At 40.3% G+C, this 18142-nt stretch overlaps 1 protein-coding gene across 1 annotated transcript in view; it reads right to left on the reverse strand.

Moving 5' to 3' along the window:
- The window catches only part of LOC130245330 (SH2 domain-containing adapter protein F-like), a 107516-nt gene extending 92197 nt beyond the window's left edge, over nucleotides 1-15319 (reverse strand). Inside the window, exons 1-2 of the mRNA XM_056477999.1 lie at nucleotides 15305-15319; nucleotides 14277-14409 (exon numbers count right to left, since the gene is read on the reverse strand). Of these exons, the coding sequence (XP_056333974.1) occupies nucleotides 14277-14409; nucleotides 15305-15319 (148 nt within the window). The remainder of the gene's footprint in view (nucleotides 1-14276; nucleotides 14410-15304) is intronic.
- Between the last annotated feature and the right edge of the window lie 2823 nt (nucleotides 15320-18142).

The following is an 18142-nucleotide window of genomic DNA, read 5'->3' on the forward strand; positions in this document are numbered from 1 at the left end:
ACGCACACACGCACACACGCACACACGCACACACGCACACGCGCACACACACACACACACACACACACACACACACGCACACACGCACACACGCACACACACACACACGCACACGCGCACACACACAGATTCCGCCACAGGTGAGTCAGTACTCAGTCATCTGAGCTGCTGGAATGGAGAGTCTCCAGCATGTGCTGTGTTTCTCCTCCGGCCAGGTTTAATATTAACCTGAAGGATCATTTACTGAGGGGAAACACGGAGTCAACATTTACAGATATTGAACAATCTCAGGATCTATAAGCCCTATTAAACTCCTCCTGTATTGTCCCATTAAATAACTCGTGTAGTTTATATCGATTGATTTATTTTCTGTTTAATTCCTGTAGTTTTGTTTCAGTTGTTTGTTCATCTATATACCTTCACAGTGTTCACGATCATTCTCTAAAATAGTTTCAGATCTTTTACTTGTAAGTTATCCTAAATGAAAAGGCTTTAAACCTGGATTGATGATTTTAGAAATGAAAATAAGATGTGTGTTTGATTCACGTCTGCTTCAATGCCTTAAATATTCCCTCAAAGACTAAAGAAAAGACACACGAAGGCCTCTCGCTCACAGACTGAACTGTAAATGTTCTGAAGGCTTCACACAGGCTGAGAGCAGCAGAGGAGTGGAGATAAATCAATCACGCTTTCTATTTTTACAGTGGATCTTCAGCTGAACACATCTGATCAGCCCAGCAGAAATACACTAAACACACAGCATTAAGATGGAAGCAAACAATATATATAAATGAGCATTAGAACTCTTGGAATTGTTGACAGCATTGAGAAAATACTGAAGGAAATAACAAATATAAAATACACATATATATTAGTGCTGGGCTAAACTGGGCTATATGCACACAGACTTTGACTTTTCAGCCAGGCAGGCCAAGGGTCTTCCTATTACAAAAGTGTCACGTTTAAGTTCTGATTTCTTTAAATATCAGTGATCTTCACTGCCTGTTAGATATACGATATGAAGTGAGTCTCAGATCAGACAAGAAGCACTGCATCCCACATGGCACATGTTTTCTGGCCCAGCTCCGGGCCACACAATAACTTTTCCCTTGGCCCAAATACCGCAAAGATTGACGGTCCTAAAGTGGCCTATAACTGGATTAAAACAAGGGCCACACATGGGCCATAACCAGCCTGAATCTCAGCCAATTATCACCTTTAACTGGACCTGAAATGGGCCAAAACAGGTTTATTATTGGGACCGATTCTCAGCTATAAGTTTATACTTTAACCAGAAACCCCAAAGCTGAGGCATAACCCAGCCTAATGTTACCTAAACAATGTGAACAATCGCTACACTGATCTGGGCCACACACCTCCCATCCACAACTGGCCATCACTGCCATGCCTGGCCCACATTCGGCTGACATTATGCATGCCAGTATCGGCAACACGCCAGCAGTGCCATAATGAGGCCACATTTGGGTCAAGTCCGTTTACTATGTGGATTAAATCTCATTTCCTCACTAAAATCCAGTACAGCCACATTTATATGTTATAGACAAGTATATAAAATGCAAATTTAAAAAGAGAAAAAAAATCAAGAGAAGCAAAAAAATTAAAGATTAATTGATATTTTGTAGGTTGTAATATTTTTGCAATATTTTGCTTGAATTTATTTGTATTATCTTTCAGTTTCTAATATGTTTGGTGACTAAAATATAAATTTAATAAAGATATCTGTTTATTAAATGCTTTGTTTATTTATTTATTGTCTTATTTGTGGGGCGACGCTGTGGCGCAGTAGGTAGTGCTTTCGCCTCACAGCAAAAAGGTCGCTGGTTCGAGCTCTCGGCTGGGTCAGTTGGCGTTTCTGTGTGGAGTTTGCATGTGAGTTTCCCCCACAGTCCAAACACATGCGGTACAGGTGAATTGGGTAGGCTAAATTGTCCATAGTGAATGAGTGTGAATGAGTGTGTATGGATGTTTCCCAGAAATGGGTTGCGGCTGGAGGAGCATACGCTGTGTAAAAATGTGCTGGATAAGTTGGCGGTTCATTCCACTGTGGCAACTCCTGATTAATAAAGGGACTTTGCCGAAAAGAAAATGAATGAATGAATGTCTTATTTGTTGACTCATATCTGCGCTGCTTTCAGTATAATTGAGTTTGTGTTGGAGTGTAATGGCCTGAGCAGCGCTCCTCTGTGACCGACAGACAAAAGCAGACCTGATGAATTATTGATTCTGATATTAATGTAACGAGAGACACATTCATCTAGTCGGACGATGTGTGTGTGTGTGTGTGATCCAGTGATGGTATTGATCTGTGTGATTTTAGCAGGTTGAGCTTCTGTCCTACTGAAAGCGGCTCCATTATGCCTCTAAACACTGTTTTGACTGCAGTCGATCAGGTTTGTGAGTGTGTGTGTGTGTGTGTGTGTGTGTATTACTCACAAAATCACATACTGTTCTCTCTGCTCACCACAACTTTATACCCAAAAACCTTATGCCAAACATGATGACACACACACACACACACAGCACAAAAACACAGCGTCTAAAAGTCTGCAAGCACTGATTCCACATCACATTCATGCACATTCACTCACTCCTAAATTTATACTTTTATCTAACAAGGATACGATGAAGTCATCAAAACTGACAAACATGAAGCTGTTAAATACAAAATACAACCACAGCCAATCAGGAGTAAGGGGCGTGTCCAGTAATGATAGAGGAGGTGTGTGAAAATAGGCGGGGCTGTGTTGGCGAATGTGCATGTGTATATATCAGTGTTCAGCATCTACTGTATAAGCTGACCCCATCACAGAACTCTACAGGAAGCTGTTACAATCTGATATTTCTGCATATACATAAGATTAGTTAGTACTGCAGCCCAAATCTGGGGCTAATCTAAGTAAATAACCTACTGATAACAGTAAAACATTAGAGGCCCAAATTAATGTTAGGGAAATTAAAAAATTTAAATGAGCATAAAATCAAGAAGAACCTGCAACCCCATCTCTGGGAAACACCCTACACACTCATACCACTATGGACAATTTAGCTTACCCAATTCACCTGTAATGTCTTTGAACTGTTGGGAACCGGAGCACATGCAAACTCCACACAGAAACACCAACTGACCCAGGCGAGGCTCGAACCAGCAACCTTCTTGCTGTGAGGCGACAGCACTACCTATTGCGCCACTGCGTCACCCTTATATACTATATATATATATATATATATATATATATATATATATATATATATATCTATATCTATATATATATATTATATTATATATATATATATTATATATATATATATATATATATAATTTAGCATGTAGTAAAGAAAACAAAATCATCATTCATACATTCTTCAATTCATACAAAAATTATGAAATAAATAATAATTAAAAATTACAATTACAAGTTTATAATAAATAAATAATAATGCATGTACATACACACAATATAATGGTTTCAAAACAGTGGTATATTAATAGCAAGAGATACTATTATTATCACTATTATTATTATTATATTATTATTATTATTATTATATTATTATTATAGTTTATATATAAAAACACATTTAGCTAGATCATGTGTCCTATCTTTTTAATAAAAAAGAAAAATCAAATACACACGTCGGCCCACATCCGTCCGTCCAGAAGTTACTCATTATTGGGGACAGATGAGGTCAGATAAAGGCCTGGGTCAGACGCTACTCACCGCCAAACTTTCACCCATTCGACTGAGACTAAAAGAAGGAAGGAAGCGGCTCGAGGAGGAGGACAGGAAGGAAGGAAGGAAACCTAATTATGCTCTTCATGCTCGAGCCTGGAAACAGTGCAGACTCACTGCGCAGTCAACATGACAGATATTAATAGAGTCATTAAGCTGTAACTGAACTGACAGTGGCAGACACACTGTAGAGACTCCGAGACTCAGACGGAGCTGTGCTGCAGATGATGCCCTGGAGAAAAAAATATTAAATAAATAATAATCGCCCACAGCGATGCCCATCAGAAGCAGAAAACACCACTTACAGCCAAACACCTGCAGTGTGGAGAAGCCTGAGTCAGCATACAGCGCTCCAACTGTCTTAAAGCTGGAGTTCCAGATGGATAGTGTTGGTCTTTTGGCTGGATTTTGAAGAAACCACATTAGCAACATCTTGGCAACCACTCAGAACTCCACAATAACACCAAGGCAGCAACCCAGAACTGGGGGGTCGCGTGATGATTTCTAAAAGTCAAATCAATTTCAGGCCCTGTTCACACTAATACGCTTTCATTTTAAATGGGCGTTTTTAGAACAAGAACGATCCACGTCCACACTGGCGTTTCACCTAACATTTCCGAACAGCCCTTATTCCACACTACACTACTGAAAAACACGCATCACGTGACCACACACGTACCCTGGCATGCGCTGAATGTAACACCCTGGAAGCCACCCAGAACACCCTTTCGATGTTCTCACAACAACTTTAAATTCTATAGCAACACCCCGGTAACCACTCAGAATGTCCTAGCAACAACATGACAACCCACCCAGAAACCCCTAGCAATGCTCTGGTGACCACTCAGAATGCCTTAGCAACACCCTGGAAACCCCTCAGATGCCATAGCAAGCACCTATAAATCACAGAGAACAGCCTATCAATGCTCTGGCCACCACTCATAATGCCCCTAGCAACACAATAAAACCACCCAGAGCACCGTAACATTGCTCTGGCATACCACTCAGAATTCCATGGCAACACCCTGGCAACCACCCAGAAAACCCTAGCAACACCCTGAAAACCACCCAGAACACCCTAGTAATGCTCTGGCAACCACTCAGAATGCCTTAGCAACAACCTGGCCACCACTCATAATGCCCTAGCAATACACTAAAACCACCCAGCGCACCGTAGCAATGCTCTGGCAACCACTCAGAATTCCATGGCAACACCCTGGCAACCACCCAGAAAACCCTAGCAACACCCTGGAAAACCACCCAGAACACCCTAGTAATGCTTTAGCAACCACTCAGAATTCCTTAGCAACAACCTAAAGACCACCCAGAACACCATAGCAGAGTTCTGGAATCCACTAATAATTCTGTAGCAACTCCCTGGCAACCTCTCAGAATGCCCCTAGCAACAAATCGAAACCCACCAGAACACCCTTTCGATGTTCTCACAACAACTTTAAATTCCATAGCAACACCCCGGTAACCACTCAGAATGTCCTAGCATCATCCTGACAACCACCCATAAAACCCTAGCAATGATCTGGTGACCACTCAGAATGCCTTAGCAACACCCTGGCAACCACTCAGAAGCCCCTAGCAAGCAACTATAAATCACAGAGAACAGCCTATCAATGCTCTGGCAACCACTCAGAATGCCTTAGCAACAACCTGGCCACCACTCATAATGCCCTAGCAAAACACTAAAAACCACCCAGAGCACCGTAGCGATGCTCTGGCAACCACTCAGAATTCCATGGCAACCACCCAGAAAACCCTAGCAACACCCTGAAAACCACCCAGAACACCCTAGTAATGCTCTGGCAACCACTCAGAATTCCTTAGCAACAACCTAAAGACCACCCAGAAAACCATAGCAGAGTTCTGGAATCCACTAATAATTCTGTAGCAACTCCCTGGCAACCTCTCAGAATGCCCTAGCAACACATCGAAAACCACCCACAACACCCCTAGCAACACTCTGTTAACTACTCAGAATTCTGTAACAACACCCTGGTAAACAATAGGATTACCCTAGTAAAATTACCCAGATCACTCTAGCAATGCCTGGCAACCACCCAGAAAACCCTAGCAACACCCCTGAAAACCACCCAGAACACCCTAGCCATGTTCTGACATCCACTCAGAATTTAATAGCAACACCCTGGAAACCCCCCAGAATGCCATAGCAATGCCCTAAAAACCACCTGAAACACCCTAGCAATGCTCTGGCAACCACTCAGAATACCTAGCAACAATATGTCAACAGCTCAGAATACCCTAGCAACACCCTGAAAATCCACCCAGAACACCCTAGCAATGCTCTGGCAACCACTCAGAATACCCAATTCGGTTGATTGGTCAATTGTGTTCACATGCTCAACAGAAATGACTGTGATTGTGCTGTGAAGGTCATCAGTTCACCACTCTTCACCCGCTGTTCACTGTATGCAAGCACAAATACACGCACATGAAGCGTTTCATAGTGTAGATGAACACAATGGCCACCGAACTCGATACGGTAGATGACCCTATGTCATGTCACATATTTCCCCAGTCTCGTGCACTGAGAGTCTGGTGGTCCCAGCAGTGTTGGACAGCGTCAGCATCTCTACATTACGGCAGCGATACATCACTCATGAGGGGGAGGACTGATCCTGATCCTGACCTACTGCTGAGCACACTTAATAGCCATCATCCACACACACTGACTTATGCCTACTACTCTGCACTCTACTGCCCAGGCCATCACACACATCCTGAGCTAACGTCCGTGTTAAAGGAACACCACACTTTATTTTGGAAACCGGATTATTATTAGGGATGCACAATATATCGCTAAATTACCATTAACCTTATAATATGTATCGCAGACATGTGATGAAGTACTTTAATTTTATGCATTGGGTTGTTTATCTAAATTTAACCAATCCGAAGGGGCCCTTGCTATTTTTAGCCCCGCCTCCTTTTGTAGGAGCTGGAGCCTAAAGCTGATCCCCAGAGCTGAAAATAAGAAAATGACAACAGCCAATCAGAGTCAGAATATCTGCTGAGATTTTCACTCATTCAAAAGTGTTTTACAGACTAAATATATTCACCTCGACAACATTTTCTTAGTCTGAAATAGATTTGAAAATGTATTTACCTGTTTATTTTAATATCACTAAATAAATAAATGATTTAAAAACAGCCCTATCATGCAGCCCTACTTATTTTACAGCTCTCATAGAGTTAAACAGGTAATTTACCATTTATGAATCCATTCAGCCAATCTCTGGGTCTAGCAGGAACACTTTTAGCGTAGCTTAACATAAATCATTGAATCCAATTAGACCATTAGCATTTAAAAAAAGAGTTTTGATACGTTTCTATTAAAAGCTCAAATCGTTCTTTCTAGGCTGATATTGGCTAGGAATATACTGTCATTTGGTGTTGTACAGTATAGTCACTGTTTAGTTCCTATATCAGACTACAAAGTAAACTTTTGATTTTCGTCAGTCTTAGTACACGATAAACTACAGAAGATTTCTCTGGGTCTGGGAAGAGAACACTTTTAGCTTAGCTTAGCATAGATCATTGAATCGGATTAGACCATTAGCATTAAAAAAAATTAAACTGACTAGGAAATGCACTGTCATTTTGGCATAATAATCCAGACACTTTATTGTCAAACACTATAGTGACAGTATATAGAGAGGTTTTAATAAGTTTCCTATCCTAAAGCTTGATTCTTCTGTAGTTTCATCGTGTACTAAGACTGACAGAAAATGAAAAGTTGTTCTTGTCTAGGTTGATATCGGCTAGGAAATATACTGTCATTTTGGTGTCGTACAGTATAGTGACTGTTAGTTCCTATATCAGACTAAAGTAGCACTTTTCATTTCATCAGTCTTAGTACACGATAACTACAGATGATTTCTCTGGGTCAGGCGACACCACTTTTAGCTTAGCTTAGCATAAATCATTGAATCAGATTAGACCGTTAGCATCTCAATCATAAAAAGAGTTTTTAATAAGTTTCCTATTTAAAGTTTGGTTCTTCTGTAGTTGCACTGTGTACTAAGACCGACAGACAAGGAAATTTGCTATTGTCTAGGTTATTGGCTAGGAATATACTGTCATTTTGCCATAATAATCCTGAAACTTTATTGTCGTGCAGTATAGTATCTGCCTTTTCATTTTCCTTCAGTCTCAGTACACAGAGTAACTACAGAAGAGTCAAGCTTTAGGCAGGAAAATTATCAAAAGCCTTATTTGGAATTTTATTATTTAATTAATAAGATGCTAATGGTCTAATCCGATTGAATGATTTATGCTAAGCTAAGCTAAAGTGTTCTCGTCAGACTCAGAGGTTGGGTGAATGGGTTAAAAAAATGGTGAGCTGTAAACTGAGGCTGTTTCCCAAAAGAGCGTGGAGTTTTTCTTGAACACCTCTTCACTCACAGCACAGAGGAAGCGTGTCATCACTCCCAAATACTTTCACCGCTAACTAAACACAGCAATTACGTAAGAGCAGGTGTGTGTGTGTGTGTGTGCACGTCTGTAGCGCCCCTCCCCAGACAGCTCTGGAATATTACAGGACATGCAGCAGCTCGTCACGGGACACAGAGAAAAGAGACGCTTTTGGAAATGATATGAGTTTCCTGCCGTTTGTACAAGAGGTCTCAACATTTCATTATTTTGTCCTTTCTTTCTTCCTTTATTTCTTTTTTTCATATCCCTTTTTAAATCATGCAGTCATCATTTCCTTCGGCTTAGTCTCTACTTCAGGGGAAATGAACCACCAACTATTCCTACAACAACGTTTTACAACACAACATGACAGAGACACGGCTGCGAATTCATTCATTCATTCATTTTTTTTTAACTTAGTCCCTTTATTAATCAGGCATCACCGAAGCAGAAATGAACCACCAACTTATCCAGCATATGTTTTAAGCAGTGGATGCCCTTCCAGCTGCAACCCAACACTGGGAAACACCCAAACACTCTTGCATTCACACTGATACACTACGGCCAATTTAGCTTATTCAATTCCCCTATAGCGCATGTGTTTTACACCAGCGGACACCCTTCCAGCAAAACCCAGTACTGGGAAACACCCATACACCACACACACTCATACACTACGGTCCATTTAGTTAATCAATTCCCCTATAGTGCATGTGTTTGGACTGTGGGGGAAACCGGAGCACCCGGAGGAAACCCACACCAACACAGGGAGAACATGCAACTCCACACAGAACCCAGCCAGGACTCGAACATAGCAACCTCTACTCTGAAGCCACCAGTGCTAACCACTGAGCCACCCGTGTCACCCATTATTTTCTTTCTCTCTTCCCTTTTTTTCCTTCTTTTCTATCTATCTATTTCTTTCTTCCTCTGTCTTTTTATTCTGCTTCTTCCTCTCTTCTCTTCCTTTCTCTCAATCCCTTTAAATAATGTATTCTATTTGTCTGCTGACTCCTGTACACACCACACATTGCCACAGATATTGTATGTATAAGTGTTTTATATACACATCGTCATATCCCATATCAGCTGAAGAAAAGAAAACCAGTAGGAGAGAAGAGTGTGTGTAGGCATGACGTGAGTGGATTATAAAAGCTCTCTGATAGAAGGGACACATCTGGAGGGCAGAGGACACACACCCACACACACACACACACACAGAGAGAAAACACTCACTCTCATCTCATACAACACACACCAGACACTTACAGCTCTATATAAAGCTTCCCCCATTAAAGCCCCCGGCGTGACACCATTCCAAAAATTTAGTGAGCCAATCTTTGTTTGGGGTTTTATTTTTTGGCCTTCTGTCTTTACTAGATACAGCGACGGGGAATTGGACCACATATCAGAAGTAAACACAACCTTTAAACAGATTGCATGAGCACACACACTGTCACCGACACAGGAAAATGCAGATTAATTCTCACACACTCCTGTAAAGTAAGGTGGTGAAAAACTGGAGGAGTAAAAGAGAAAAGCCGAGTCAGCAGATCCTGAAACTGCAGCTCAGTGGGAGAATCCTCAGAGAAGAGCAGAACTCAATAGAGCGGCCAATCACGCATCATCATTCTCATGACAATCACAGGCCCTCATTCCCCTCACTGATAAAGTGATCAATGACACGCCAGCAATCTTATGACCAATCAAGCGACCAATCACATATTGTCATTACACTCATTGATAGAGCGACCATTCAAAAGCCGTATTCTCATAACCATCAAACGACCAATCAAAAGCCATAATTCTCATATTCAATCAATCGACCAATCACACGCCACCATCAAGCAACCAATCGCATGCTGTCATTCTCAAAACCAATAAGTGACCTTTCACATGCTATCAATTAATTTACCCAATAGAGCAACCAATCACAGGCCATCATTCCCCTGACTGAGAGCAACCAATCACAGGCCACCATTCTCATAACCAATCAAGCAACCAATCACACACTTTCATAACCTCACCTAATAAAGCAACCAATCACAATCCACCATACTCATAAACGTTCATGAATGTGTGTGTGTTTGTGTGTGTGTGTGTGTGTGTGTGTGTGTGTGTGTGTGTGTGTGTGTGTGTGTGTGTGTGTGATGTAGTCAATATGACCATGACAAGTGTTTGTTTGCGTAACACAGGAGACCTTGGGGATTGTGGGAAAGTTCTTGCATGGCAAACATGTGACACACACACACACACACACACACACACACACACACACACACACACACGTCACAGCAGCCTCTCCTTCCTGCAACTCCAGACATGTTCAAACACACACACAGTGAAAGCGTGAGCGACAACAGGAGAAAGTAAAATACAAGTGAAATTACTCACTTCCTTCAGTTAGTAACTTATTCCACACACAATGAGTCAGGAAACAACCACTCGTCTGAACACACACACACACACACACACACACACACACACATTTAATGTGATGCAAGAGTGTGTTTGTGCATGTGAGATACAGCAGTGCTGAAAGAGTGAACACATTCCACACGCACGCATATATACACACACATGCCTCCACACAGACTTACACACACACACACGCATATATACACACACATGCCTCCACACAGACTTACACACACATACACGCATATATATACACACACGCACCCTCACAGACATACACAGCTACACACACATATAGACACACATGCACACTCTCACATGCATACAGTATATACGCACACATGCACACATATACACTCTCACAAGCATATACACACACACACACACACTTAATGTGATGCAAGTGTGTTTGAGCACGAGAAAAGACAAACACACTAGACAAACAACACCCGCACTCTCACATGCATAAATCACACACATACATTCACACATACACACACACAAATATATAATATAAACACATGTACGCATACACACACGTTTACACTTACTTGTGCATATATACACACATGCACTTATATACAAACAGACACACATCACCATGTCACACATATACACAGATAAACACACACACACCACACACACACACACACACACACCACTTTGAAAGGCATAAACTCATCACCAAGACAGGACATTTTAAGACTCTAAGACACTATAAATGTCATCAGGTCAGTCAGAAACACACCTCAAGTCATATTTCACCCCAAAACCAGTAGAAAAGCCTTCATCAGCAGCACAGAGATGAGGATTTCAGGCATAAACTCTGACACCTCACGACACTTTAAACAAACACACATCCATAACTCAGCATCTGCTCATAGAACATTCATATATATCATCCATACGGTCACTTTAAGCTGAGTTAAAGTTGGCTTCTGATCAAATAACATTTCTGATGTCAGCAGCACGGTGGCTCAGTGGTTAGCACTGTGGCCTCACAGCAAGAAGCTCGCTGGTTCGAATCCCGGCTGGGTCAGTTGGTGTTTCTGTGTGGAGTTTGCATGTTCCGGTTTCCCCCACAGTCCAAACACATGCGCTATAGGGGAATTGATCAACTAAATTGGCCGTAGCGTATGAGTGTGTGTGTATGGGTGTTTCCCAGTACTGGGTTGCAGCTGGAAGGGTATCCGCTGTGCAAAACATATGCTGGAACAGTTGGCGGTTGATTCCGCTGTGGTGACCCCTGATTAATAAAGGGACTAAGCTAAAAAGAAAATGATTGAATGAATGAGTTGGCAGTTCATTCCACTGTGGTGACACCTGATGAATAAAGGACTAAGCCGAAAGCAATTTAATGAATATCTCTCACTGACTATATCATTATTAAACCTAAAGCGTCGCAGTGCATTACACAAAATAAAATGTGCACAATTTCACCAAGCAAATAAGCACAAATCAATCAAACAGTGAAATAAATAAATAAACAAACAAACAAAGATGGACAGTAATTAAACACTGAAGTAACGAGCCAATAAAATGTCAGCTTTATCTCCCCTTCTGTTTAGAAAAGCTCCGGAGCGTGTCCAAGAGGCTTTTATTTATTTATTAATCTACTCTCCGCTATGACAGGACAGATGGCCCAATGGAAAGAAGAAGAGATGAAAGAAGAAGGATATTAGATGAAATATATTACGATATCCTGTTTTTCTGCGATATGCACTGTAATGTATACCTGCTAATGAACAGTTTCTGTATTTTGAGTGTTTTGGCTGATTATTCTGCTTGTTTTATGTTAAAACTCTCTTCATTTTGACTCATTATTTCTGTATATGTTGTGCTTGACTAAAAAAGCTTCTTGATTTAAGTATTTGTAGATTTTTGCACTAGAAACGAGTCAAAAACTCTAAGAAAGGAAGGTATTTTTTGCAGCGTGGTGTCAAACATGAAACACACAGCGAGTGTAACGCTGGAGTCACACTGAGAGAATGATTAAACTGTGAATCCTCGTCTCAAACTGAGAGAAACAGACCATCTGAAATACCGCAGGCGTCTTCTACAATACACTGTAGATCATCATCTCTGCTGCAGATCAAAACAAATCTGCATCTTCAGTTAGACAAAACAACAGTGACGTATAAAAAAAGCAAAAATGAAATAATAATGAAAAACAAAACAAAACAAGCTGCTTTTCTCCTCCAGATCCTATGTACAGTCTAAGACACTGATGCTCTGATTTTCTCATGAAGGGCCGAAGACTAAACCTGATTGCAGGCTGTGGGCCGAAGTTAAATAACAAACCTTATTACATTAAAGTGGCCATGGGTCATTTCCTCATTTATTTAATAATATTTACAAATAAATAGAAAACATCGTTCATATTAACACACTTTTTAGTATTTTATAATGAACATATTAGAATAAAAACAAACAATTCCATTCAGAACACAATGGATTCGATGCTGAACACACTCGTCAGGCTGCACATACTTCTGCATTGATTTGCAGCTGGAAGAGCATCCGCTGTGTAAAACATATGCTGGAATAGATGGCGGTTCATTCCATTGTGGCAACCCCTGATGACTAAAGGGACTAAGCTGAAGGAAAATGAATGAATGAATGAATGAATGAATGAATGAATGAATGAATGAATGAATGAATTGTTTTATGTTCAATCCACTTAAAACACAAGCCACTGTGTGAACCCAGCATATCTTTACCAAATCTTTGAAGGAAAAATCCTCATTCATTCCTTTTGGAAACAAAGACAGGTGAGATGATGATGATGATGCAGGAATATTAACTGAACAGACTCATGAATTTTCTCTAAATGAAGCAGCCGTTTCACTCCGCCTGAAGCAATCTGAGCGTCTAAATGACTCTTGCTTTAGCGTTTGCAGCACTAAACAGACAAATAAACACTGAGGAAATGAAACAGCACTTCTCCGAGACTCACTCACGCCACATCTAGTGGACGTTGTGTTTTAGGTCAAGAGTTTCTGTCTTGTTTCTAGTCCAAACATCTCCAAACTCTTAAATCAGTCAGCATTTTCTAGACCAGCAGTAAATTTAGTCTTGTTTTCAGAATAATGAGTCAAAATGAAGAGAGATTTTCATTAAAACAAGCAGAATAATCTGACAATGGGGAGATTTGATCTATAAAGTGTTTCCTATTGTACTTTATAGTCATTTTGCTATTAAATTGGTTTAAAATGTGTGTTCACTCTGAACATGTATAGACAATAGAGCAATACACTATACATTTATTGGTTATTATATCTGTTAAAGTCATCTTTTTTGCAGCTTAGGATAATATAGTAGTGATAATACTGCACACGATGATAAAACCTTCAGCAATTTATCACAATAAGACAGTTAGATACCCATTATCAGATTATTCTGCTTGTTTTATGTAAAAACTCTCTTAATTTTGACTCATTATTTCTGAAAACGAGACTATTTTTGAGCTTGTCTAGAAAATGCTGACTGATTTAAGGGTTTGGAGATATTCAGACACAAACTCTAAAGCATTTTTTGCAGCAAACCCTTAAATAAAACCTTTAAAAGCCACTTTAAAATCAAGCTTTAACTTTAAATCAGAAAGTTATGAATTGCTGTGAGACACCATGAATGATGAATATTTTTAACATTTTCTCTTACCGGCCATCATCTTCTGGGCTTCATAGGGCTCCATGTACCCATCATTCTCTGGGGGTTTTTCTGCGATGGTCTGTGTGCCGCCCGCCTGATCCGCAGCATCAAACGGGTCTGCATAATCCTCCAGGATGATCAGCTAATTCACATAAAACAAGAGGGAAAATTAGCTAAGTTATGGCTGTGTATCTATTATAATCTTAAAGGGATAGTTCACGCAAAAATTCAGATTTACCCACTCCAAACTATTGAGAGCCCTATATTTTGAAGAAACCTGTAACCATTCACTTCCATAGTAGAAAAGCAAATACTAAATAAAAACATTCTTCAAAATATCTTCTGTAGTGTTCAACAGAGGACAGAAACTCATAAAGGTGTTGGAACGAGTAAAGGGTGAGTAAATGATGACAGAATTTTAATTTATGGGTGAACTGTGCCTTAAAAGGGCACCTATTATGCAGAAAACACTTTTATACGGGGTTTAAACCCAGTTGTGTGTCAGCGGTGTGTGAATAAATCCAGCCTCTAATGGTAAATTAGTTAAGTCTATTAATTAAATAATTGTGTTTATTATAATCAGACTTGATGCAGAAACACTTTGATTGACATTCTCCCTTTGTACGTGTCATTAGAGGGGGGAAGCCCCGCCCACTAGTGACAATCTCTCCCTCATTAGCGCAAACAGCCCTGAGTGAGAAGCAGTCGCCTGCCATTAGTTTTGAATCTGTTGCTATGGTGACACATAGGTGTTTGAGGCTCCGCCCTCTTCTGAAAAAGGGCACAATCTCATTTGCATTTAAAGCGACAGTCATCAAAACCACGATTAGGATCAAAAACTGAAAGGGTCAGTTTCAGAGAGCTGGAGAACATTATCTGTGTGCTATTCTCAACTCAAACACACACACACACACACACACACTCTAGAGACAGCACAGACTCATTTTAAAAGGGGGCAAAATAGATCCCCTTTAAGACAAATTAATTAAATCACAGGTTTACTAATTATTTAAAGCTCAAGTGAATTTTCTACTCACCAAGTCTGTATTCATTTCACGAAAAATCTGAGTTGGTAAAGTTACTTTTAAAAGTAATATATCACAATCCGGAGTCACTTTATTTTAAAAAAGGTAACTAAATGTGATACTAAAGGCAACTTACAAAGCAAAGGCGGTACAGACAAGAAAACCTGAAGATTGTGTATTTACCCAAAGTGTTTAATGCGTTATCTCAACACTCCTTGGTAACATTATAAATATATTTACTATTCCTTTTCAACAACTTATTATTATTATTATTATTATTATTATTATTATTATTATTATTATTATTATTATTATTATTATTATTATTTGCTTAGAAACACTTTAGGTTAAGTAACAATTCTCACTATTAACTAGTGGCCTACGGCGTCACGGTGGTGCAGTGGGTAGCACGATCACCTCACAGCATGTAGGTCGCTGGTTCGAACCTCAACTGGGTCAGTTGGTGTTTCTGTGTGGAGTTTGCATGTTCTCCCCGTGTTGGTGTGGGTTTCCTCCGGGTGCTCCAGTTTCCCCCACAGTCCAAACACATGCGCTATAGGGGAATTGATCAACTAAACTGGCTGTAGTGTATGGGTGTTTCCCAGTACTGGGTTGCATCTGGAAGGGCACACGCTGCGTAAAACATGTGCTGGATGAGTTAGTGGTTCATTCCGCTGTGGCGACCCCTGATTAATAAAGGGACTAACTCAAAAAGAAAATGAATAAATGAACTAGTAGCCTGTTACCTGCCTATCATTAAGATATCGGCTGTTTATTAACATTTATAAAGCATATAATCTTGATTATCTTATTCCACATCTACATCCTACTTAAACACAACTACTACCTTAATAACTAATAAGCAGCAAATTCATAGTCATAGTTAATGGTTTAATAACAGGGAGAATTGTACCTTAAATAAAGTGTGACCATTTGTTTCTCTGTTTTTTAAATCTGACTTAACCCAAGCTGAGTGTATTAAAGTTGCACAAAAAATTAAGCAGGTCTGGGTTACTATGCAGAAGAGAATCAAAGCACAGAGTCTTATTCTCAAACTTTCATCAATTTATTTCTCTCCCACTGTTCCTCTCTCCACAGGTACAAGACTCAAGAGATGCAAAAACCTGACGTCTGTGGAGAAGCGCACAGAAGGAATCATACTCAAATATACTGTAATTATACAATACACACACAAATACTCTCAAAAAACTACACTAGATCTGTATCACGGCCAAGAATCACTCAGCTACACCACAGGTCACTTGACTTTTACACTAACAAAGCACAGTCTTACTGTCTGTGATGCTACTGTCTGTAGGTATATGAACTAAACAAAACATTATGAGAAGGAACACTTTAAAGATGTGTATAAAAGATTTTAAAACCATTCATGAACAAAAATAATATAAAAAGTTTAAACAAAAAGGGATATATAAAAGTCATTCATTCATTCATTCATTCACTTTCTTCCACCTTTCCGGGGCCGGGTCACAGGGGCAGCAGCCTCAGGAGAGAACTCCAGACTTCCCTCTCCCCAGACACTTCCTCCAGCTTCTCCGGGGGGATCCCAAGGTGTTCCCAGGCCAGCCGAAAGACATGGTCCCTCCAGCATGTCCTGAGTTTTCCCCTTGGCCTGCTCCTGGTGGGACGTGATTGGAACACCTCCCAAGGTAGGCGTCCAGGAGGCATCAGAAACAGATCCCCGAGCCACCTCAGCTGACTTCTCTGGATGTGGAGGAGCAGTGGCTCTACTCCGAGCTCCTCCTGGTTGACAGAGCTCCTCACCCTATCTATAAGAGTGCGCCCTGCCACCCTGTGAAGGAAACTCTTTTCGGCTGCTTGTATCTGAGATCTTGTCCTTGTATCTGAGATCTTGTCATGAGCACAGGTGAGAGTAGGAACGTAGATTGACCGGTAAATCGAGAGCTTTGCCTTTCGGCTCAGCTCCGTTACCACAACACACCAGTACATTGACCGTATTACTGCTTCCCAGATCTGTCTGTCGATCCCACACTCCATCCTTCCCTCACTCATGAACAAAACCACAAGAGACGTGAACTCCTCCACCTGGGGTAAAGACTTTCCTCCAACCTGGAGATGGAGACCTTTTTCCGGTGGAGCACTAGGGCCTCGGACATGGAGGTGCTGATTCTCATCCCAGCCTCATCACACTCGCCACCTTCATGTTTTAGATTCCTTATTAACTATTATAAATACAGTATATATTGCTTTAAAATTACAACAGAAAACAGACTGAATGAATTAACCCACTCATTGAAATTCCCTGGAGTATTGGAAACAACCTGCAGTGTTATTGTGGATTATTGCAAGAGTTTAAAAACATTATAACTTTTATATTGCATATGAAGGTGAATAAAGGTACTGTAAAAAGTTCATCGCCAGATAAAGGCTTAATGAGACTCTGAGAATCATTACAGGTTCTAGTCATGATTTTATTCATGCTTATTTAATGATATTGTAGCACTGGGTTTGCTTTGCTTAACTTAACCAAATTTGTTCTAAAGGGCAAAACCGTTCTCATTAGTATTGGGGATTTTTCTCTAGCAATATTAAACTGTGGTGTCCCACAGGGCTCTGTTCAGGCTCCGCTTTTATTTTCACTGCTTGTGTCCAGAAACTTTTCTCTGTTGATAAATCTCTATGCTAATGCTTCACAGCAGTCAAACACTTTAAAATAATAATCATTCTCTTTCCACAATCCATTACTGTTGGCCTGGCACAGACTAATTGGGATGATTTTGTAGGGGAGTGCATTTGCATAAAATATAATAAACTGATTACAAGCATAGATAAACAAAACAGAGCAGAGATACAGATGAAATAAACATC

The sequence above is a fragment of the Danio aesculapii genome, chromosome 18 (assembly GCF_903798145.1).
Source record: "Danio aesculapii chromosome 18, fDanAes4.1, whole genome shotgun sequence".
NCBI lineage: Eukaryota > Metazoa > Chordata > Actinopteri > Cypriniformes > Danionidae > Danio > Danio aesculapii.